At 43.2% G+C, this 25,000-nt stretch overlaps 1 protein-coding gene across 3 annotated transcripts in view; it reads right to left on the bottom strand.

Moving 5' to 3' along the window:
• Positions 1-25,000, bottom strand: part of LOC133581345 (sodium channel protein type 5 subunit alpha-like) — a 166,119-nt gene that overhangs the window by 40,083 nt on the left and 101,036 nt on the right. For all 3 annotated transcript variants that reach the window (XM_061935348.1, XM_061935335.1, XM_061935340.1), the window contains 8 exons: positions 21,379-21,576; positions 21,118-21,300; positions 20,398-20,769; positions 20,206-20,335; positions 18,383-18,621; positions 15,094-15,267; positions 14,623-14,979; positions 5,023-5,430 (listed from right to left, as the gene is read on the bottom strand). In XM_061935348.1, the coding sequence (XP_061791332.1) occupies positions 5,023-5,430; positions 14,623-14,979; positions 15,094-15,267; positions 18,383-18,621; positions 20,206-20,335; positions 20,398-20,769; positions 21,118-21,300; positions 21,379-21,576 (2,061 nt within the window). The remainder of the gene's footprint in view (positions 1-5,022; positions 5,431-14,622; positions 14,980-15,093; positions 15,268-18,382; positions 18,622-20,205; positions 20,336-20,397; positions 20,770-21,117; positions 21,301-21,378; positions 21,577-25,000) is intronic.

A 25,000-nucleotide genomic window follows, 5' to 3' on the forward strand; every position in this document is an offset into this window, starting at 1 on the left:
GTCATCAGTGTTTGAACCTGACAACAGGACACTCTAGTCCAGGGGTGTCGAACTAATTTTAGCTCAGGGGTTATACGGAGGAAAATCTATTACCGCGCAGGCCGGACTGGTAAAATCATGACATAATAACTTAAAAATAAAGACAACTTCAAGATTGTTTTCTTTGTCTTACTTTGGCCAAAAATAGAATAAGCACACTCTGAAAATGAACATATTACAAAAGAATTCTCTTAGCCAAATACTTCGAGTTAGTTGCTAAATTGGTACGGTTTCAAAAAACCCATTAAAAACACCACAAACTTTATCTCAGTGTATTTAGAAAGACATTAAACTTTAAGCGCTTCCTGTTTAGCATTCTTATGTTGGCCGTTCACTATTGGAAACGTGTTTGGAAAAGCAACCGAGTGTTTACGTCAAACCGCCGCATTGGTGACATCCGCAACTGCCACAACACATTCATGTATCATTCTTCAGCATTGTCCACAACTTTAAGTCAAGACTTTGGAACGGCGATTCTAAAACCTTCATTCTAGCCTGATTTAGCCATTCCTTTACCACTTTTGACGTGTGTTTGGGGTCAAAGTCCTGTTGGAAGACCCAACTGCGCCCAAGACTCAACCTCCGGGCTGATGATTTTAGCTTGTCCTGAAGAATTTGGAGGTGATCCTCCTTTTTCATTGTCCCATTTACTCTCTGTAAAGCACCAGTTCTATTGGCAGCAAAACAGGCCCAGAGCATAATACTACCACCACCATGCTTGACGGTAGGCATGGTGTTCCTGGGATTAAAGGCCTCACCTTTTCTCCTCCAAACATATTGCTTGGTATTGTGGCCAAACAGCTCAATTTTTGTTTCATCTGACGACACAACTTTCCTCTTATCTTTGTCCAGGGCGGGGGCTGTTTTTGTATTCAATATGTTGTCTTTTCCCGTTTGAATGGTAGACCATTTCGAGATGTCGATATGAAAGGACGATTGGACTGGTCTCTTAAAGCTTTAGTAAAACTTGTTAATATTCCTATTCTGTCTTGATGGTCCTTTTTACTCAGCATATATGTCATCTAAAGAACTTGGGATGGACCGGTGATTTAAATTCCCTGAAAGGGAGACTGGTCAGACGCAACATTATCCTCCGCTTGTTTCATCTGACGACACAACTTTCCTCTTATCTTTGTCCATGTGATGTCAAGTGTATGTAAACTTTTGACCACGACTGTAAACAAAACTATTGAAATGACACAATAGCCAAAATCAAGGTAACATAACTACGAACTGAACCAACGTGAACATGGTAGATTTAAGCATAAAATAAAACAGAACAAACAACAAATGTAGAAAGACGCATTTTTACAACGGAGTTCAGGGTGGGCATCGTGCAGAGTGCCGCACGGAACTCTAACTACCAAGATGATAGTCATGTTGACTTAAGTTTCTGCATCTTATTGTTTTGTCATTTTATCCGCCGAGTGGATCATTTACAGTGAAAGAAGGTATGGTGTGTCGATACCGCATCAGTCTGCCGCCATCTGCTGCCAGCCAGGACAGGAGGAGCCGATCGCTTGCACCTGTGCGCTGATTGGCTTAGCGTCAGCCAATCCGGAGGGCGCTTAAAATCAGCTGACACGTCATCTTTAAACACTGTCACGTGTGACGTGGGTTACACCTGAATTGCTATTGCGACATCCAGTGGACACATTTAGAACAGCAGTTTCTTTCATTAAGAAAATTGCAAAAAAAAACTAAAATATAATCAATGGCATAAAATATTAGAGTTGCGTGCGCTTGGTTTGATGCTCAGCATTTGCGCGGATCTAACAACAGACACGAATGAAGGAAGTGAAACATCTGGAGTTCCAGAAGTCTCCATCAGAATTCACCTTGTCTGCTCGACAGATTATCAGATTATGCTCCCGGAGCCGACATGTGCCCACACCTCCCACTTCTCTGTCAAACTGACATTCAATTTCACTCCTGGATAAAAATGATTAAAGAGAAATACCGTATGTCTGCTTTAAAGACAATAACGGGTTGAGACAAGACTACTCTTCAAAACAACAAATTCTATATACCGTATTTTTCGGACTATAAGGCGCACTTACAATCCTTTCATTTTCTCAAAACTCGACAGTGCGCCTTATAACCTAATGTACGGAATAATTTTGGTTGTGCTTACCGACCTCGAAGCAATTTTGTTTGGTACTGTACATACTATATTGTATATATATTGGGCTGGGCATTGCTCTTGTGTATCGTCAAATTCATAAGACCATGGCAGCCACTCAAGGAGCCCAAAGGCTGTTCGTCGCAATGGAAGGTTTGGGCCGGGCTGTGGGATCACAGGCTGTGGCGATTTCTGAACTGAATCGCAAGATGGATCACATCATGGAGAAGCTTGCTGAAAAGGAAAATTTAATATGAGAGCAGCCAGCATGGACGAATAGAACAGACAAGTCATGGTATTGTCTGCTCGCGGAAAACAAACATCCTAATCTACTATTTGACTCCCTCGAATGGCCTTGACGCTGTGAACAACAGGAACAGGCTGTTCTGAAAACACCCCTGAGTACACCTCAATGATGGACGCTTTTGACCTCCCTCCCTCCTCAACGACACCTGGAGTCGAACTTTTGCTTGCATGCAGCTCGGCTTCAGTCTATGAACATTACATCATCACACCCAAGACAATGGGCACATACACACACACACACACACACACACACCCTCCCCCACCCCACGCCTTCACCACCGCTTGTTTCCCCTCGGGGTGATGGACGGCTGGCAGCGCTTCATAGCAGCAGTCGACCTCCAGGGCCACAACTCCCCGCCCCTCTGTTGCGAGTTGTCGTGATTAAATGTAACGTGTTTATGTGTGCATGGCATGGAGGTTTTTTCCCACTCCAGACTAGGCCCCCTTCGGAGCCCAGTCTAGATTGTATTTTTTTACTCATCTTCTTCCCCAGCGTTTTACCTTTTTCTGATCTTTTACGGGGCGTTCCTGTTCTGTAACCCTATAAACTGTTTGTTTGTCTAATCTTGAACGGGTTTGTGCTGAAAACATCGTTTTGTTGTACTTGTGCAATGACAATAAAGTCCTATCCTATCCTCCTATCCTACATGGTGTAATGATAAGTGTGACCAGTAGATGGCAGTCACACATAAGAGATACGTGTAGACTGCACTATGACTCAAGTGAACAACACCAACATTTTATATGTTCCGTTGTATCTAAGTTATCACAAAACTTTGTGTTTCAATGACTTCCTGGTGAGAAGACAAAAGCTGTCTTTGATCTTACCAATCAAAAGGCTTGTAAAACTCCACCGTGTAGGATGGGAAGCGACATGAAGGTGTCGGTTTCTTTGATGTATTGTAATCCGCAGGAGGATTTTGTCTTGACCCGAGATCTACAAAGCGGAGAGGAAGCAGGACCTGATCTCCCCTCCAGGCACATTTTCTTTGAACTGTTTTGTAACCAAAGGCGACGGCTGTTTACGACCCCCCTTCCTTTAGAAACAGCTGTTGCCATGTAATCAGGGAACGTCCAAATAAAAGAGGAGGCGTACAATCTTTCGTCAGAGCGTGGTGGAACACTGTACAAAGAGTACAGCCCAGACGTTTCTCCTCAATGAGCTAAATTGAATTCTGTCTCTGTTTAATTCCTTGCTTCTTGTCTGTTTAATATATGTCATCAGTGTTTGAACTGACAACTACGGTATTTTCCGGAATATAAGGCGCACTTAAAACCCTTTCATTTTGTCAAAGCCCAACAGTGCGCCTTATAACCCGGTGCGCCTAATGTACCGCATCATTTTGGTTGTGCTTACCGACCTCGAAGCTACTTTATTTGGTACATGGTGTAATGATAAGTGTGACCAGTAGATGGCAGTCACACATAAGAGATATGTGCAGACTGCAATATGACTCGAGTAAACAACACCAACATTTTATGTGTTCCATTGAAAATATAGAACATTACACACGGCGCTCAAAAATCTGTTAAAATGTTTTAGTCCGACTTTGGTAAGCTACGAAGCCGCACCGCTTGATGGATTGTACTGTGCTTCAACATACGAGTATTATTATGGTGTGTGTATAAGGCAAGACATACTATCTGGTGTTTTGTTACCGCAATATTATGCAAAACTTTTTTTTACCTTCTGGTACATGCTGATCTGTATTTGGGATCTGCATAAGTCCTGAAAAATTGTGCGTGTCCGCCTTTGTAGTCCGATAAGCTGCTTCTTTTCCTCTATCTTCTTGTTATTGTGGAGAATGCATATATGTTTAAGAGTTCTTTCTTTTTTCATAGTCATGTTTGGATCATCTAGTATTTGTCCATGTATACTCTGTATACTTGTTTCTCTTTGTCCGCAGATGTCTGTGTAGTGTTTTAGGCATTGGAATGTGAGAGAGATGCATCCCTCTCCTTATCTTATCAGTGTTGGAGAAGGGGGAGGCATTCCTTTCTGGACAGGGTGGGGGCTGTTTTTGTATTCAATAAGTTGTCTTTTCCCGTTTTAATGGTAGACCATTTCGAGATGTCGATATGAAAGGACGATTGGACTGGTCTCCTAAAGCTTTAGTAAAACTTGTTAATATTCCTATTCTGTCTTGATGGTCCTTTTTACTCAGCATATACCTGTATGTCATCTAAAGAACTTGGGATGGACCGGTGATTTAAATTCCCTGAAAGGGAGACTGGTCAGACGCAACATTATCCTCCGCTGTTTCCATTTCTAATACAAAGTAGTGTAAAGTTCTTACTTATATCTGTCAGTAAACTTGGCATGAAAGCGCTAAAACATACCGGTGTGGTGAGTTTACATTATTCACCCGAGGAACTTTAGTTATTAGAGAGTTCTGATCGGACAGTTTTCACGGGACACACGGTGGAGAAAATGTTGCTCATTGTTGATTTAAGTAAAGTCTGAATGTCATTAAAACAGTTAGCTCCATATTTTCGGGGTGAGATACTCGTCCTAAACACATGCTGAGCCATGATATAAATCACACCAAACTTACTTTGTTGTCTTCATCCTCTGATGACTCGGAAATCTCCTCTTCCTCCATAAACTCCACGTCGGACTCCCCAGGCGCGATAGGAACAATGACAGTCAGGTTGGGGTTGGTCATGTAGCTGTCCTCCTCCGTTATGACGTACTTATCCCCGTAGCGTCCATAAACCCCACCGTTGCTATCCAGGTGATTGCCGACCAGCACCACTGCTTTGCAGCGTTCCTTGGTCTTCCTTTGCCGGCATTTCAAAGTGTGGTTGAAGAGGTCCGCGACGCCCCTGGTCACCCAAGAGATGCCCGAGTGGATGCGAGCGATGGCGATCTGGATGTTGTTCAAATCCCCGTCCTCGTCCGGGGCCGAGAGGTTGTCAGAGCTGAAAGAGCTGAGCAGCAAGGCCAGGAAGAGATTTAAAACCTGTGGACAGACCAAAAAAATATATAAGCGTCATTAGAAACCTCAAAACTGAAGGAGACCCTCTTCAAAGCATTGTCTTTTACATGAAGCACTTTGTTGTTCTAAAAAGGTATTGCGGACCGTTCAAGAATATCTGGTTTTAACGCTTTGAAGGGGAACTGCACTTATTTTACGTTTTATACACAAACTGCAAGTATACATGTTTGTAAGATACATCTTCAGACGCACTGAGACACATCCTCAGTGATGTGCCTGAGATCACCGGGGGTTTCGGATCTGTCAACATCATACCCCCTCCCTCAGGTGACCCAGCCAGGGTTGATCAGACCCCAGCTTGTGTCCCAGTAGCATTGGCCCACAGTTCGCTCCTCCTGATCCAAAGCCATCTAGAGGCTCTCTCTGCTGCCTCCATTGTGGTCTTGACACACTATATTGTCAAAAGTATTTGGCATTCGGCCTTGACTCCCATATGAACTTGAAGTGCCATCCCATTCCGAACCCATAGGGTTCAATATGATGTGGGTCCACCTTTTGCAGCTATTACAGCTTCAACTCTCCTGGGAAGTCTGTCCTCAAGGTTGCCGAGTGTGTTTACAGGAATTTTTGACCGCATTGGTGAGGTCACACACTATTGTTGGTCGAGAAGGCCTGGCTCTCAGTCTCCGTTCTAATTCATCCCAAAAGTGTTCTATCGGGTTCAGGTCAGGACTCTGTGCAGGCCAGTCAAGTTCATCCACACCAGACTATGTCAGCCACATCTTTATGGACCTTGCTTAGTCATCATCATCGGCGGTCACTCGAACGAGTATGACGATCCTCCTGGTAGGGGTGTATCCCTATATGGAGGATGCCTGTGCATGACTTAGTTTAACGTGGGGAGACTGGTGCACACACAGTCACCACACGATCCTTGACAGAATCGGGTCAGGGTCCAGTGGCATGGAGTCCAAGACGACTGGGGACCCTTTTCTGCTGCAGCCTTCTACCGCCATCGCAGCTGTTGTGGTAGTTCTTAAATCTACCGTCTTCCGCCTGCTCCGCCGTTGAGGTCTTCACTGTATCCCTGGCTAGGGGGCAGTCAGGTAATAAGCCTTTGTCAAGGGCCACCTGGGGTAACAGTAGTAAAGGGGTTAACCTCCTAGTGCCCCAAGACCCCATAGAGGAGCCCCCACTGCCGGATGCACTTTAACGTCATGCCCAGGACACTTGCTTTGTGAACTGGTGCACAGTCATGTTGGAAAAGGAAGGGGCTCGCTCCAAATTGTTCCCACGAGGTTGGGAGCATGGAATTGTCTAAAATGTTCATTCAAAGTTCCTTTCACTGGAACTAAGGGACCAAGCCCATCTCCTGAAAAACAACCCCACACCACAATTCCTCCTCCACCAAATTTCACACTCGGCACAATGCAGTCCGAAATGTACCGTTCTCCTAACAACCTCCACACCCAGACTCGTCCATCAGATTGCCAGATGGAAAAGTGTGATTCATCACTCCAGAGAAGGCGTCTCCACTGCTCTAGAGTCCAGTGGCGACGTGCTTTACACCGCTGCAGTCAACACTTTGCATTGGACTTGGTAATGTATGGTTTAGATGCAGCTGCTCCACCATGGAAACCCATTCTATGAAGCTCTCTGCGTACTGTACGTGGGCTAATTGGAAGGTCACATGAAGTTCGGAGCTCTGTAGCAACTGACTGTGCAGAGAGTCTTTGCACTATGCGCTTCAGCATCCGCTGACCCCTCTTTGTCAGTTTACGTGGCCTACCACTTGGTGACTGAGTTGCTGTTGTTCCCAAACTCTTCTATTTTCTTATAATAAAGCAGACAGTTGACTTTGGAATATATAGGAGCGAGGAAATTTCACGACTGGATTTGTTGCCCAGGTGGCATCCTATGACAGTTCCACACTGGAAATCACTGAGAGCGGCCCATTCTTTCACAAATGTTTGTAGAAACAGTCTCCATGCCTAAGTGCTGGATTTTACACACCTGTGGCCGGGCCAAGTGATTAGGACACTTAAGTCTGATCAGTTGCACGGGTGGCCAAATACTTTTGGCAATATAGTGTATTTCAATTGAGAGGGGGTGTGATGTTCATATATTGTCAATATTCAGTGTTTTATCGTTCATAGTTAATATTGTAAATCCCACTTTCTTTGAAGAGGAGGCTACGCCGGATAGTCGAACCTCGGATTCAGGAGGAACGGTGTGGTATTCGCCCTGGTCGTGGAACTGTGGACCAGCTCTATACTCTCGGCAGGGTCCTTGAGGGTGCATGGGAGTTTGCCCAACCAGTGTACATGTGCTTTGTGGACTTGGAGAAGGCATTCGACCATGTACCCCGGGAAGTCCTGTGGGGAGCGCTCCCTGTATCATCAGTGTCAGAGATTGGTCCGCATTGCCGGCAGTAAGTCGGACCCGTTTCCAGTGAGGGTTGGACTCCGCCAAGGCTGCCCTTTGTCACAGATTCTGTTCATAACTTTTATGGACAGAATTTCTAGGCGCAGTCAAGGCGTTGAGGGGATCTGGTTTGGTGGCTGCAGGATTAAGTCTCTGCTATTTGCAGATGATGTGGTTCTGATGGCTTCATCTGGCCAGGATCTTCAACTCTCATTGGATCGGTTCGCAGCCGAGTGTGAAGCGACTGGTATGGGAATCAGCACCTCCAAGTCCGAGTCCATGGTTCTCGCCCGGAAAAGGGTGGAGTGCCATCTCCGGGTTGCGGAGGAGATCTTGCCCCAAGTGGAGGAGTTCAAGTACCTCGGAGTCTTGTTCACGAGTGAGGGAAGAGTTGATCGTGAGATCGACAGGCGGATCGGTGCGGCGTCTTCAGTAATGCGGACGCTGTATCGATCCGTTGTGGTGAAGAAGGAGCTGAGCCGGAAGGCAAAGCTCTCAATTTACCGGTCGATCTACGTTCCCATCCTCACCTATGGTCATGAGCTTTGGGTTATGACCGAAAGGACAAGATCACGGGTACAAGCGGCCGAAATGAGTTTCCTCCGCCGGGTGGCGGGGCTCTCCCTTAGAGATAGGGTGAGAAGCTCTGTCATCCAGGAGGAGCTCAAAGTAAAGCCGCTGCTCCTCCCCATGGAGAGGAGCCAGATGAGGTGGTTCGGGCATCTGGTCAGGAAGCCACCCGAACGCCTCCCTAGGGAGGTGTTTTGGGCACATCTGACCGGTCCGTAAAACTATTGCGGTCCCTGGTGGAAAAAAAGGTTGGGGAGCCCTGCCCTACATGATATTTTGCACTCTGACAAATTTCGCTTCTGGGGCTTTCGGCTCTTCCAACCCCAAGTTTCCAAGCGTCCAACTTCCAAGTAATCTTGTCCACGAGCTTAGAGAGCAGCAGCAGGAAAAATGTGATGTGCACAGTTGTTGCACAAGGATCAGTCTTAGCCACTGAGCTAGTCAGAGAGGAGCATGAGCAGTTGATTAGTGACGGACGCCCTTTGACCTTCTCGCCCCATAAGCACCCTGGGTAATCCGTTGGATAAACAGCTTCACCACGATTGGTGCGCAGAAGACGGTTCTGTTCACTGTACAAGGAAAACTGCTGTGATCTCCACCCTAATAAGAGACCTTCAGCTATTGGCTATTAATTTGTTATTTGATATAGAGGTATTGAGCATGCTCGGGAAAACGTGTTGTTGCGCCCTAAAAGTGTTAATACTGTAAGTATTGTACTTATTAGGCACCAGATGTTTGAGTTTAACATGCATTCTAGTGGAAAGCGCCATATAATATCGCTAATGATAATCGGTATCATGTCAATGGCAAAGCCAATGTATATTAGCATCAAGCTAGCACATTTTTGGAATACTGGAGCTTTACCTTACTTACGTTGGAGCGTTTTTTGGGGGGTAAAATTCTGTCTCGCAACATTACCTAGAGCTAGTTTGGTCGACTCAGTGCTGGTGTTCAGTCGAAAAATGAGCCGCCCCGTCGGAAAAAGCTACCAGTTGCATAATTTGTTAGCGCCGCCTATCGAGTCAAGAAAAAGCTACCTTGAGTTTCAAAACGTTGTTTTGGATATCGAATAACGCTCCCACTAGAGATGAGCTATTTATTTGTTATTTGATATAGAGGTATCACATCCTGATGAGCATGCTCGAGAAAACGTGTTGTTGCGCCCTAAAAAGTGTTAATACTGTAAGTATTGTGCTTAATAGGCACCAGATGTTTGAGTTCAACATGCGTCCTAGTAGAAAGCGCCATGTAAAATCGCTAATGCTAATCGGTAGCATGTCAATGGCAAAGCCAATGTATATTAGCATCAAGCTAGCACATTTTTGGAATATTGGAGATTTACCTTACTTACGTTGGGGCCTTTTTTTTTTTTGAGTCAAATTCTGTCTCGCAACATTACCTAGAGGTAGTTTGGTTGACTCCGTGCTGGTGTTCAGTCAAAAAATGAGCTGCCCCGTCGAAAAAAGCTACCAGTTGCATAATTTGATAGCGCCGCCTATCGAGTCAAGAAAAAGCTACCTTGAGTTTCAAAACGTCGTTTTGGATATCGAATAATGCTCCTACTAGAGATTAGCTATTTATTTGTTATTTGATATAAAGGTATCACATCCTGACGAGCATGCTCAAGAAAGCGTGTTGTTGCGCCCTAAAAAGTGTTAATACAGTAAGTATCAAGTTCAAGTACCAATGATTGTCACACAGTATTGTACTTATTAGGGATCAGATGTTTGAGTTTAACATGCATCCTAGTAGAAATCGCCATGTAAAATCGCTAATGATAATCGGTATCATGTCAATGGCAAAGCCATTTTTGGAATACTGGAGCTTTACCTTACTTACGTTGGAGCGTTTTTTGGGGGGTAAAATTCTGTCTCGCAACATTACCTAGAGCTAGTTTGGTTGACTCAGTGCGGGTGTTCAGTCGAAAAATGAGCTTCCCCGTCGAAAAAAGCTACCAGTTGCATAATTTGATAGCGCCGCCTCTCACGTCAAAAGAAGCTACCTTAAGTTTCAAAACGTTGTTTTGGATATCGAAAAACGCTCCCACTAGAGATTAGCTATTTATTTGTTATTTGATATAGAGGTATCATATCCTGACAAGCATGCTGGAGAAAACGTGTTGTTGTGCCCTAAAAAGTGTTAGTACTGTAAGTATTGTACTTATTAGGCACCAGCTGTTTGAGTTCAACATGCATCCTAGTAGAAAGTGCCATGTAAAATCGCTAATGCTAATCGGCAGCATGTCAATGGCAAAGCCAATGTATATTAGCATCAAGCTAGCACATTTTTGGAATAGTGGAGCTTTACCTTAGTTACATTGGAAGGTTTTTTTTTTTTTTAGTCAAATTCTGTCTCGCAACATTCCCTAGAGGTAGTGTGGCTGCCGAAGTGCGAAGAGCTGGTGTTCATCCGAAAATGAGCTGCCCCGTCGAAAAAAGCTACCAGTTGCATAATTTGATAGCGCCGCCTATCGAGTCAAGAAAAAGCTACCTTGAGTTTCAAAACGTCGTTTTGGATATCGAATAACGCTCCCACTAGAGGTTAGCTATTTATTTGTTATTTGATATAAATGTATCACATCCTGACAAACATGCTCGAGAAAACGTGTTGTTGCGCCCTAAAAAGTGTTAATACAGTAAGTATCAAGTTCAAGTACCAATAATTGTCACACACAGTATTGTACTTATTAGGGATCAGATGTTTGAGTTTAACATGCATCCTAGTAGAAATCGCCATGTAAAATCGCTAATGATAATCGGTATCATGTCAATGGCAAAGCCAATGTATATTAACATCAAGCTAGCACATTTTTGGAATAGTGGAGCTTTACCTTACTTACGTTGGGGCCTTTTTTTTTTTTTGAGTCAAATTCTGTCTCGCAACATTACCTAGAGGTAGTTTGGTTGACTCAGTGCTGGTGTTCAGTCGAAAAATGAGCTTCCCCGTCGAAAAAAGCTACCAGTTGCATAATTTGATAGCGCCGCCTATCGAGTCAAGAAAAAGCTACCTTGAGTTTCAAAACATCGTTGTGGATATCGAATAATGCTCCCACTAGAGATTAGCTATTTATTTGTTATTTGATATAAATGTATCACATCCTGGCGAGCATGCTCAAGAAAGCGTGTTGTTGCACCCTAAAAAGTGTTAATATGGTAAGTATCAAGTTCAAGTTCAAGTACCAATGATTGTCACACACAGTATTGTACTTATTAGACATCAGATGTTTGAGTTCAACATGCATCCTAGTAGAAAGTGCCATGTAAAATCGCTAATGCTAATCGGCAGCATGTCAATGGCAAAGCCAATGTATATTAGCATCAAGCTAGCACATTTTTGGAATAGTGGAGCTTTACCTTAGTTACATTGGAAGGGTTTTTTTTTTTTTAGTCAAATTCTGTCTCGCAACATTCCCTAGAGGTAGTGTGGCTGCCGAAGTGCGAAGAGCTGGTGTTCATCCGAAAATGAGTTGCCCCGTCGAAAAAAGCTACCAGTTGCATAATTTGATAGCGCCGCCTATCGAGTCAAGAAAAAGCTACCTTGAGTTTCAAAACGTCGTTTTGGATATCGAATAATGCTCCCACTAGAGATTAGCTATTTATTTGTTATTTGATATAAAGGTATCACATCCTGACGAGCATGCTCAAGAAAGCGTGTTGTTGCGCCCTAAAAAGTGTTAATACAGTAAGTATCAAGTTCAAGTACCAATGATTGTCACACACAGTATTGTACTTATTAGGGATCAGATGTTTGAGTTCAACATGCATCCTAGTAGAAATCGCCATGTAAAATTGCGAATGCTAATCGGTATCATGTCAATGGCAAAGCCAATGTATATTAGCATCAAGCTAGCACATTTTTGGAATAGTGGAGCTTTACCTTACTTACGTTGGAGCGGGGTTTTTTTTTTTTTGTCAAATTCTGTCTCGCAACATTACCTCGAGCTAGTTTGGTTGACTCAGTGCTGGTGTTCAGTCGAAAAATGAGCTGCCCCGTCGGAAAAAGCTACCAGTTGCATAATTTGTTAGCGCCGCCTATCGAGTCAAGAAAAAGCTACCTTGAGTTTCAAAACGTCGTTTTGGATATCGAATAATGCTCCTACTAGAGATAAGCTATTTATTTGTTATTTGATATAGAGGTATCACATCCTGACGAGCATGCTCGAGAAAACGTGTTGTTGCGCCCTAAAAAGTGTTAATACTGTAAGTATTGTGCTTAATAGGCACCAGCTGTTTGAGTTCAACATGCATCCTAGTAGAAAGCGCCATGTAAAATCGCTAATGCTAATCGGTAGCATGTCAATGGCAAAGCCAATGTATATTAGCATCAAGCTAGCACATTTTTGGAATAGTGGAGCTTTACCTTACTTACGTTGGGGCCTTTTTTTTTTTTCGAGTCAAATTCTGTCTCGCAACATTACCTAGAGGTAGTTTGGTTGACTCCGTGCGGGTGTTCAGTCAAAAAATGAGCTGCCCCATCGAAAAAAGCTACCAGTTGCATAATTTGATAGCGCCGCCTATCGAGTCAAGAAAAAGCTACCTTGAGTTTCAAAACGTCGTTTTGGATATCGAATAATGCTCCTACTAGAGATTAGCTATTTATTTGTTATTTGATATAAAGGTATCACATCCTGACGAGCATGCTCAAGAAAGCGTGTTGTTGCGCCCTAAAAAGTGTTAATACAGTAAGTATCAAGTTCAAGTACCAATGATTGTCACACACAGTATTGTACTTATTAGGGATCAGATGTTTGAGTTTAACATGCATACTAGTAGAAATCGCCATGTAAAATCGCTAATGATAATCGGTATCATGTCAATGGCAAAGCCAATGTATATTAGCATCAAGCTAGCACATTTTTGGAATAGTGGAGCTTTACCTTACTTACGTTGGGGCATTTTTTTAATTTATTTTTTAGTCAAATTCTGTCTTGCAACATTACCTAGAGGTAGTTTGGTTGACTCAGTGCTGGTGTTCAGTCGAAAAATGAGCTGCCCCGTCAAAAAAAGCTACCAGTTGCATAATTTGATAGCGCCGCCTATCGAGTCAAGAAAAAGCTACCTTAAGTTTCTAAACGTCAATTTGGATATCAAATAACGCTCCCACTGGAGAATGGTTATTAATTTGTTACTTGATATAAAGGTATCACATCCTGACAAGCATGCGCGAGAAAACGTGTTGTTGCGCCCTAAAAAGTGTTAATACTGTAAGTATTGTACTTATTAGGCACCAGCTGTTTGAGTTCAACATGCATGCTAGTAGAAAGCGCCATGTAAAATCGCTAATGCCAATCGGCAGCAGGTCAATGGCAAAGCCAATGTATATTAGCATCAAGCTAGCACATTTTTGGAATAGTGGAGCTTTACCTTACTTACGTTGGAAGTGCGAAGAGCTGGTGTTCAGTCGAAAATGAGCCGCCCCGTCGGAAAAAGCTACCAGTTGCATAATTTGATAGCGCTGCCTCTCGAGCCAAGAAAAAGCTACTTTTAGTTTAAAACGCCAATTTGGACACCGAATTACGCTCCCATTAGAGAATGGCTATTTGTTATTTGATATATAGGTATCACATCCTGAAAAGCATGCTCAAGAAAACGTGTTGTTGCAGCCTAAAAGTGTTTATACTGTAAGTATTGTACTTATTAGGCACCAGCTGTTTGAGTTTAACAAGAACCCTAGTAGAAATCGCCATGTAAAATCGCTAATGCTAATCGGTAGCATGTCAATGGCAAAGCCAATGTATATTAGCATCAAGCTAGTATATTTTTGGGATAGTGGAGCGTTTTTGTTTTTTTTAGACAAATTCTGTCTCGCAACATTACCAAGAGGTAGTTTGGTTGACTCAGTGCTGCCGAAGTGCGAAAAGCTGGTGTTCAGTCGAAAATGAGTTGCCCCGTCCAAAAAAGCTACCAGTTGCATAATTTGATAGCTTCACCTCTCGAGTCAAGAAAAAGCTACCTTAAGTTTTGGCGATTTGGATATCGAATAACGAATAAGGGTTAGGGTTAATTTGTGATTTGACAGAGGTATCACATCCTGGAGGTATCAATCCTAGCCATTGGATTTACGGGAATCTGCGCCCGGTATGAACGGTGGGATTCGGATCGGGTACCCATCCCTACCCATCGCACCCTTTGCTAGCTGGGATGGACTCCAGTTTTCCCGTGACCCTGACCAGGACAGGTGGTAACGACGGACGGATGCTGGATTCACAGACAGTTGACTCACCACCAAGTTCCCAATGACCATGACCAGCATGAACACCAGGATACAGAGCGGTTGCCCGGCTACTTCCATACAATCCCACATGGTTTCAATCCACTCGCCACACAGCACTCTGAACACAATCAGGAAGGAGTGAAAGAAGTCCTTCATGTGCCAGCGAGGAAGCTGACAGTTATGAGAGATCTTGCACACACAGTCCTGGTAGTTCTTGCCAAAGAGCTGCATGCCAACCACGGCGAAGATGAAGACGATGATGGCCAACACCAGCGTCAGGTTTCCCAGAGCGCCGACTGAGTTGCCAATGATTTTAATGAGCGTATTGAGGGTGGGCCAAGACTTGGCCAGTTTGAAGACTCGCAACTGAGGAAGAGCAGAGGGTGGAAAGACCAGGACAAGGATGGCATTAGAACAGCATACGGTATACCAACGTTGTCACAAACGGGTACGGTACTTTAGTCAGATTGAAAGAGTTACCAGTCTGAAGGAGCGCAGAACAGATAGCCCCTCCACATTGGAGAGACCCAACTCCATCAGACTGAGGCAAACAATGACTCCGTCAAAGATGTTCCAGCCCTGTTGGAAGTAATAGTACGGGTCCATGGCGATCAGCTTCAGTACCATCTCGGCCGTAAAGATCCCAGTGAAAACCTGGACGACCAAACAGAAACAACGATGGACGTATTAAACCAGGGGTCGGCAACCCGAAACGTTGAAAGAGCCATATTGGACTAAAAATACAAAAAACATCTGTCTGGAGCCGGCAAAAATGAAAAGCCGTATTTGACCAAAAAAATTCAGACTTTTTGATACTTATAAAAAAATCCAGACTTTTTGATACTTGTAAAAAAATCCAGACTTTTTCATAAACAAATTTCCGACTTTTTGACACTTAGAAAAAATCCAGACTTTTTGACAAACAAATTTCCGACTTCTTGACAATTACAAAAAATACTCACTTTTTGACACTTAGAAAATAATCCGACTTTTTGACACTTAGAAAAAATACAGACTTTTTGACACTTAGAAAAAATCAGACTTTTTGACACATGAAAAAATTCCAGACTTTTTGACACTTAGAAAAAATCCAGACTTTTTGACACTTAGAAAAAATCCAGACTTTTTGACACTTAGAAAAAATCCAGATTTTTTGACCCTTAGAAAAAAATCCAGATTTTTTGACAAAAACATTTCCGAATTTTTGACAAAAACATTTCCGACTTTTTGACAAAAACATTTCCGACTTTTTGACATTTAGAAAAAATCCAGACTTTTTGACAAACAATTTCCGACTTTTTGACGATTACAAAAAATCCTGACTTTTTGACACTTAGAAAAAAATCCCGATTTTTTGACATTTAGAAAAAATCCAGACTTTTTGACAAACAAATTTCCGACTTTTTGACAATTACAAAAAATCCAGACTTTTTGACACTTGAAAAAAATCCAGACTTTTGACACTTGGAAAAAATCCAGACTTTTTGACACTTAGAAAAAATCCAGACTTTTTGACACTTAGAAAAAATCCAGACTTTTTGACACTTAGAAAATAATCCGACTTTTTGACACTTAGAAAAAATCCCGATTTTTTGACACTTAGAAAAAAATCCAGACTTTTTGCCACTTAGAAAAAATCCAGACTTTTTGACACTTAGAAAAAATCCAGACTTTTTGACACTTAGAAAAAATCCGGACTTTTTGACACTTAGAAAAAATACAGACTTTTTGACACTTACTAAAAATCCTGACTTTTTGACACTTAGAAAAAAATCAGACTTTTTGACACTTAGAAAAAATCCAGACTTTTTGACACTTAGAAAACAATCCAGACTTTTTGACATTTAGAAAAAATCCAGACTTTTTGACACTTAGAAAAAATCCAGACTTTTGACACTTGGAAAAAATCCAGACTTTTTGACACTTAGAAAAAAATCCAGACTTTTGACACTTGGAAAAAATCCAGACTTTTTGACACTTAGAAAAAATCCAGACTTTTTGACACTTAGAAAAAATCCAGATTTTTTGACACTTAGAAAATAATCCGACTTTTTGACACTTAGAAAAAAATCCCGATTTTTTGACACTTAGAAAAAATCCAGACTTTTTGACACTTGGAAAAAATCCAGACTTTTTGACACTTGGAAAAAATCCAGACTTTTTGACACTTAGAAAAAATCCGGACTTTTTGACACTTAGAAAAAAATACAGACTTTTTGACACTTACTAAAAATCCTGACTTTTTGACACTTAGAAAAAAATCTGACTTTTTGACACTTAGAAAAAATCCAGACTTTTTGACACCTAGAAAACAATCCAGACTTTTTGACACTTAGAAAAAATCCAGACTTTTTGACAGCTACAAAAAATTACGACTTTTTGACACAAACATTTCCGGCTTTTGACAAAAACATTTCCGACTTTTTGACACTTAGAAAAAGTCCCGACTTTTTGACAAACAAATTTCCGACTTTTTGACAATTACAAAAAATCCTGACTTTTTGACACTTAGAAAAAAATCTCGATTTTTTGACATTTAGAAAAAATCCAGACTTTTTGACAAACAAATTTTCGACTTTTTGACAATTACAAAAAATCCAGACTTTTTGACAAACAAATTTCCGACTTTTTGACAATTACAAAAAATCCAGACTTTCTGACACTTGGAAAAAATCCAGACTTTTGACACTTGGAAAAAATCCAGACTTTTTGACACTTAGAAAAAAATCCAGACTTTTTGACACTTAGAAAAATCGAGATTTTTTGACACTTAGAAAATAATCCGACTTTTTGACACTTAGAAAAAATCCCGATTTTTTGACACTTAGAAAAAAATCCAGACTTTTTGCCACTTAGAAAAAATCCAGACTTTTTGACACTTATAAAAAATCCAGACTTTTTGACACTTAGAAAAAATCCGGACTTTTTGACACTTAGAAAAAATACAGACTTTTTGACACTTACTAAAAATCCTGACTTTTTGACACTTAGAAAAAATCCAGACTTTTTGACACTTAGAAAACAATCCAGACTTTTTGACACTTGGAAAAAATCCAGACTTTTTGACACTTACAAAAAATGACGACTTTTTGACACAACATTTCCGGCTTTTTGACAAAAACATTTCCGACTTTTTGACACTTAGAAAAAGTCCCGACTTTTTGACAAACAAATTTCCGACTTTTTGACAATTACAAAAAATCCTGACTTTTTGACACTTAGAAAAAAATCAGACTGTTTGACACTTAGAAAAAATCCCGATGTTTTGACACTTGGAAAAAATCCAGACTTTTTGACACTTAGAAAAAATCCAGACTTTTTGACACTTCCAAAAAATTACGAATTTTTGACAAAAACATTTCCGACTTTTTGACAAAAACATTCCCGACTTTTTGACACTTAGAAAAAATCCCAACTTTTTGACACTTAAAAAAAATCCAGACTTTTTGACACTTGGAAAAAATCCAGACTTTTTGACACTTCGAAAAAAATCCAGACTTTTTGACAAAAAAAATTCTGACTTTTTGACACATAAAAAAAACAAACACTTTTTGACACTTAGAAAAAATCCCGACTTTTTGACAAAAACATTTCCGAAAAACAAAAAACATTCTAAAAGGAAAAAATAATTTCCCCCATCTTTTTCCATTTTATATCCTTTTTTAAAAATGCTCCATGGAGCCACTAGGGCAGCACTTCTAGAGCCCCGTGTTGCGGACCCCCGTATGAAACAATAATGGAAAAATACAACAATATAAATGGTCCTCACCAGATTTCCCACTGACAGCATGGTGTTGAACTCGTCAGTCATGGGGTAGTGTTCCAGGGCCATGAAGAGGGTGTTCAGCACAATACATATAGTGATACCCAAGTCCAGGAAAGGATCCATCACCATCAACTTCACCCATTCCTTCAGTTTCAGCCACCAGGAGCAGCAGTCCCATATCAGGTACTTCTTAGCAAACGTGTACCAGCAGGGGTGGCACTTTTGTCTCGACTCTTCCAACTCTGCAGAAATGAGACATTTCTTTAAAACAAAGCAAAAATGTTTTTCAACCCCAATTTAACTGGTATTTACAAAACCCAAAACCAGTGAAGTTAGCACGTTGTGTAAATGGTAAATAAAAACAGAATACAATGATTTGCAAATCATTTTCAACTTATATTCAATTGAATAGACTGCAAAGACAAAATATTTACTGTTTGAACTGGACAACTTTGTTATTTTTTTTGCAAATTTTAGCTCACTTGGAATTTGATGCCTGCAAAATGTTTTAAAAAAGCTGGCACAAGTGGCAAAAAAAGACTGAGACGGTTATTTGGAACGTTCCACAGGTGAATAGGCCAACTGGGAACAGTTTGGTGCCATGATTGGGTATAAAAGCAGCCTCCATGAAATGCTTAGTCATTCACAAAAAAGGATGGGGCGAGGGTCATTGTCGAACTGTCAAACAGTTTAAGAACAACATTTCTCAACAAGCTATTGCAAGAAATGTAGGGATTTCACCATCTACGGTTCGTAATATCATCAAAAGGTTCAGAAAATCTGGAGAAATCACTCCTCGATTTGGCCATCAGCGCCAGGATCCTGTTAAGCCTCTCTGCCATAGAAATCTCCGTGGGGTTCGTATTTGGCTGGAGTATTCTGTCAAGGAGTGTTGGTGACGAACTCCAAGATGCAGAGATGGCAGGCTTGTTGCAGGAAAACATCACTTTTAATGTCAAAAATAAAATACAGGAAAACAGGAATCAGGAACCCGGAAACAGGCAAACTGGAAACAGCTAACAGCATACAGCAAACAGGAACCAGGAAACAGCTAACAATACTCCAGCACTGACTGGAGGGTGAGGCAGGTATAAATAGCAGCCGGCTGATTGACACCAGGTGTGGCCAGGCTGCCAATCAGCCGCAGGTGAGGGGAAACAGCGCTCTGGGAGACAAGCAAGAAACTAAACCAAAATAAGAGCGCTGACAGGAAATAAAACAAACAGAGGAAAAACTCAAACATAACCAAACTGTCAGTGACAAGCCTGCACTATGCAAAGCGAAAGTCATTTATCAACAACACCCAGAAACGCTGCAGGCTTAGCTGGGCCCGCGCTCATCTAAGATGGACTGATGCAAAGTGTAAAAGTGTTCTGTGGTCTGACGAGTCCACATTTCAAATAGTTTTTGGAAACTGTGGACGTCGAACAAAGAGGAAAAGAACCATCCGGATTGTTCTAGGCGCAAAGTTCAAAAGCCAGCATCTGTGATGGTATGGGGGTGCATTACTGCCCAAGGCGTGGGTAATTTACACATCTGTGAAGGCACCATTAATGCTGAAAGGTACACAAAGGTTTTGGTGCAACATATGTTGCCATCCTGCTTGACGCCCCTGCTTATTTCAGCAAGACAATGCAAAGCCACGTGTTTGTAGTAAAAGAGTGCGGGTACTAGACTGGTCTGCCTGTAGTCCAGACCTGTCTCCCATTGAAAATGTGTAGCGCATTATGAAGCCTAAAATACCACAACGGAGACCCCGGACTGTTGAACAACTTAAGCTGTACATCAAGCAAGAATGGGAATTGTACATCATTCTAAAGACTGACCATCCATGGCGTCACTGAAGAAGCTGACGGAGCTGAGTCCTCTTTTTCTGAGCACAGGAGGACGCTCGGTCACTGTGGGGGACGGCTGAAGGAGAGGTTTTTGGACACTGTCTTCTGTACTGGTGGGCTTCTGGAAGACATACAAGGCAGGATTCAAACATTGTCACTTCTGCCAAATAAATGAATATGTACCGTATCCTCCTTGATCCTCTCCATGCTGTAAGCCGGCAGGGAGCCCGGGGTGTGCGGCCCCACCGCCGTGACCCCGTTGTGGTCGAGGGGAACGTTGATCCGTCCGTTGACTGTGAGGTTGGGGGTGAAGACCTGGGAGCAGTGGCTCCTCACGCTGCCTGTCCTCCGCTTCCAGTGTGTCGCAGTTGAGCTTGCGCGGCTTCTGAACGCGTCCCCGTGGACGCTGTATTCGTCGTCCCCGAAGTCGACCTCGGAGTTGTTGCGTACCCGAAAGGCGCTGAAGATGCTGACCTGGCTTGCTCGCCTGGTGCTGAGCGGGTGGGAGGAGAGCGTGGCTAGCAGAGGGTGCGCTGGCAGGGGAGACAGCGGAGGCTGCAGGGATAACGAGGGCATATTAGTTCTGACAGCTTGTAATAAAGAGAAAAATAAGCAGTAATGAAAATGGAGCAAAGGATACAAGCGGACGAAATTTTTGCAATGTGTTGCTGCCATTAAATTCTTGTTTCTCAGTTTGAACGTTAAGTATCTTGTCTTTGCAGTCTATTCAATTGAATGTAGGTTGAAAAGGATTTGAAAATCATTGTATTCTGTTTTTATTTACCATTTAAACAACGTGCCAACTTCACTAGTTTTGGGTTTTCTATGTATCAAATACAACTAAGTGATTAGCGCCTCAATGTTAATCCTCTGAAAGAGAAACCACTGTACTGTGTGATGTACCTTTAGCTCATCCAGCGGGTCAATCTTGTCCTCAGCTTCCTCCGCGGTTTCTTCCGATAACGCCCTGTGAGATCGTCTCCTTCGAGTGCTGTTTCTCCTCAAACTTCCCGTCTTCGCGCAGAACGGAGACCGCTCCGGGGACAAGATGGAGTCGGTTTCTTGCGCTTGCCTTTTCGCTGCCAACTTCAGAGAGAAACTATGAGCCAGCCGACAGACGCTTACCGCCCGCTAATCCACCTGGACTCTTTGCTCCGCACGTACTCTCTGCTCTCGACGGAGATGCTCCATGGCCAGTTGGAACTCTCTCTCCTTCTGCCAGGCCTCGGCGATGGTGGCCTGGTTCTGCTCCTCGTAGGCCATGGCTACGACAGCCAGGATCAGGTTGACCAGGTAGAAGGAGCCCAGGAAAATAACCAGCACAAAGAACACCATGTAGGTTTTCCCGGCCGAGCGCAGAGTCTTGAAGATACAAAGACACAAACGCATTGGTATGGAACTGTCGACATAAAACTGCCATAAAGGTTCTGGACTGTAGGGTGGAAAACTTACCAAATCAGAAGGGGATCAGATACTTATTCCTCGATTTACGAACACCTCTATTCGCAAACTTTTTGATTTAAAATCGTTTCACTCAGTACAGTACTGTACTAGTCACTTCTCAGTCTCTTTCTGTGGTTTTTCGCCTACAGACAAGTTTTGTCCATTTTGCTAACGCAACATGAGTCTCAGAAAGTCAAACAGACCGGCGTGAAAAGAAGGAGGGAAGCACTGTGGAGTTCCAATAAATAAAAATCAAAGACTATTTGCGAGGAGTACATTAATGGCGCTAGCAAGTATGGAAGAATCTGTCAGGAAGTGTCGGTGACGAACCCCAAGATGCAGAGATGGCAGGCTTGTTGCAGGAAAACAGGATTTTAATGTCCAAAGAAAATGCGGGAAAACAGGAATCAGGAACCAGGAACCAGGAATCAGGCAAACTGGAGACAGCAAACAGGAAACAGGATACTAGGAAAGCAGGGAACAGGCAACAGGATACAGGATTTAAGGAAAACTGGAGACAGTGGAGGAGTTCAAGTACCTGGGAGTCTTGTTCACGAGTGAGGGAAAAGTGGATCGTGAGATCGACAGGCGTATCGGTGCGGCGTCTTCAGTAATGCGGACGCTGTATCGATCCGTTGTGGTGAAGAAGGAGCTGAGCCGGAAGACAAAGCTCTCAATTTACCAGTCGATCTACGTTCCCATCCTCACCTATGGTCATGAGCTTTGAGTTATGACCGAAAGGACAAGATCACGGCTACAAGCGGCCGAAATGAGTTTCCTCCGGCGGGTGGCAGGGCTCTCCCTTAGAGATAGGGTGAGAAGCTCTGTCGTTCGGGAGGAGCTCAAAGTAAAGCCGCTGCTCCTCCACATCGAGAGGAGCCAGATGAGGTGGTTCGGGCATCTGCTCAGGATGCCACCCAAACGCTTCCCTAGGGAGGTGTTTACGGCACGTTCGACCGGTAGGAGGGCACGTCCCACCGGTAGGAGGCCACGGGGAAGACCCAGGACACGTTGGGAAGACTATGTCTCCCGGCTGGCCTGGGGACGCCTCGGGATCCCCCGGGAAGAGCTGGACGAAGTGGCTGAGGAGAGGGAAGTCTGGGCTTCCCTGCTTAGGCTGCTGACCCGACCTCGGATAAGCGGAAGAAGATGGATGGATGGATGGAGACAGCAAACAGTCTAGAGCATACAATCCTCCTTCACTGAATGGAGGGCGAGGCAGGTAAAAAAAAAGTAGCCTGATTGGCAATTGCCACCAGGTGTGCCAGGCTGCCAATCAGGGACAGGTGAGGGAAACGAGCGTTCAGGGAGACGTGCAGGAACTGTCAGTGACAAGCCTGAAAGAATCGAACCACAGCCAGTTTTGATTGGACTTTGCTGGAAAAATATGCCAAAGCAGACCTATTTCAGGACAACCTCTCGCTCAGCGGCGCCTCTTCTAAGCGCACTCACACAAGGCCCCTACGCCCCGCCCCCTTCCTTTACCCTCTCTGCCTGCTCCTTTCCAGTCAGCTCCTCCTTTCCCGATGTTAATGTGAGTGGGCTTTACTTTTTTTTTTAAATGTTTATTATTGTAGCATGTTAAAGTTGAGGATTTGGGGGCTTTCTGATCATTTGTGAGAGCATCGAAGGGACCTTTGTGTACGTGATTGTTAGCAGAGCAGCATATAGAGAGGACAGCAGCTTTTCGTTATTATTTTACTGTAATTTAATTATTATTATTTTTTTCTGTATTATTTTTTTGTTGTTTGTTTGTTTTTTTTGTTTTTTTTTGGGGTGGGGCAAAAAAAAAGTGTCTGTTTTCTCAGTACTTGCACTGTGATTTACGGTAACACTTTAGTATGGGGAACATATGAACCATTAATTAGTTGCTTATTAACATAGGGTTAGGGTCAGGGGTAGGATTGGGGTTGGGGTTGGGGTTAGGGTTGAGGTTAGGTATAGAGAAGCTAAAGGTTTGGGCTAGGGCTAGGTTTGGGATTGGGGTTAGGGTTAGAGTTACGGTTGAGGTTAGGGTTAGGTATAGAGAAGCCAAGGGTTAGGGTTAGGGTTAGGGTTGAAGTTGGGGTTGGGGTTAGGGTTACGGTTGAGGTTAGGGTAGGTATAGAGAAGCTAAGGGTTAGGGTTAGGGGTAGTGTTGGGGTTGGAGTTAGGGTTGAGGTTGAGATTGGGGTTAGGGTTGAGGTTGGGATTAGGATTAGGGTTATGGTTGAGATCAAGGGTTAGGTATAAAAGAGCTAAGGGTTAGGGTTAGGGTTAGGGTTGGGGTTAGGGTTGAGGTTGGGGTTAGGGTTGAGGTTGGGATTAGGGCTACGGTTGAGGTTTGGGTTAGGTATAAAGAAGCTAAGGGTTAGGGTTAGGGTGGGATAGTGTTGGGGTTGGGGTTGGGGTTAGAGTTAGGGTTAGGGTTGAGGTTGAGGTTGAAGTTGGGTTTAGGGTTAGGTTTGAGGTTAGGGTTAGGTATAGAGATGCTAAGGGTTGGGGTTGGGGTTAGAGTTAGGATTAGGGTTAGGATTAGGGTTAGGCATAAAGAAAAAGAGTTGGTTAGGGTTAGGGCTAGGGTTGGGGGTGGGGTTAGGGTTGAGGTTGGGATTAGGGTTACGGTTGAGGTTTGCGTTAGGTATAAAGAAGCTAAGGGTTAGGGTTAGGGTTGAGGTTGGGGTTGGGGTTGAGTTTAAGGTTGAAGTTAGGGTTAGGTATTGAGAAGCTAAGGGTTAGGGGTGGGATAGGGTTGGTGTTGGGGTTGGGGTTAGGGTTAGGGTTGAGGTTGGGATTAGGGTTACGGTTGAGGTTAGGTATAGAGAAACTAAGGGTTAGGTATAGCGAAACTAAGGGTTCGGGTTAGGGGTAGTGTTGGGGTTAGGGTTGCGGTTGGGGATTAGGGTTAGGGTTACGGTTGAGGATAGGTTTAGGTATAGAGAAGCTAAGGTTTAGGGTTGGGGTTGGGGTTAGGGTTAGGGTTGAGGTTGGGTTTAGGGTTACGGTTGAGGTTAGGGTAGGTATAGAGAAGCTAAGGGTTAGGGGTAGTGTTGGGGTTGGGGTTAGGGTTGAGGTTGAGATTGGGGTTAGGGTTGAGGTTGGGATTAGGGTTAGGGTTACGGTTGAGATCAAGGGTTAGGTATAAAGAAGCTAAGGGTTAGGGTTAGGGTTAGGGTTAGGGTTGGGGTTAGGGTTGAGGTTGGGTTTAGGGTTGAGGTTGGTATTAGGGTTACGGTTGAGGTTTGGGTTAGGCATAAAGACGCTAAGAGTTAGGGTTAGGGTGGGTTAGTGTTGGGGTTGGGGTTAGAGTTAGGGTTAGGGTTGAGGTTAAGGTTAGGTATAGAGATGCTAAGGGTTGGGGTTG

Source organism: Nerophis lumbriciformis, linkage group LG03 (assembly GCF_033978685.3).
Source record: "Nerophis lumbriciformis linkage group LG03, RoL_Nlum_v2.1, whole genome shotgun sequence".
Lineage (NCBI taxonomy): Eukaryota > Metazoa > Chordata > Actinopteri > Syngnathiformes > Syngnathidae > Nerophis > Nerophis lumbriciformis.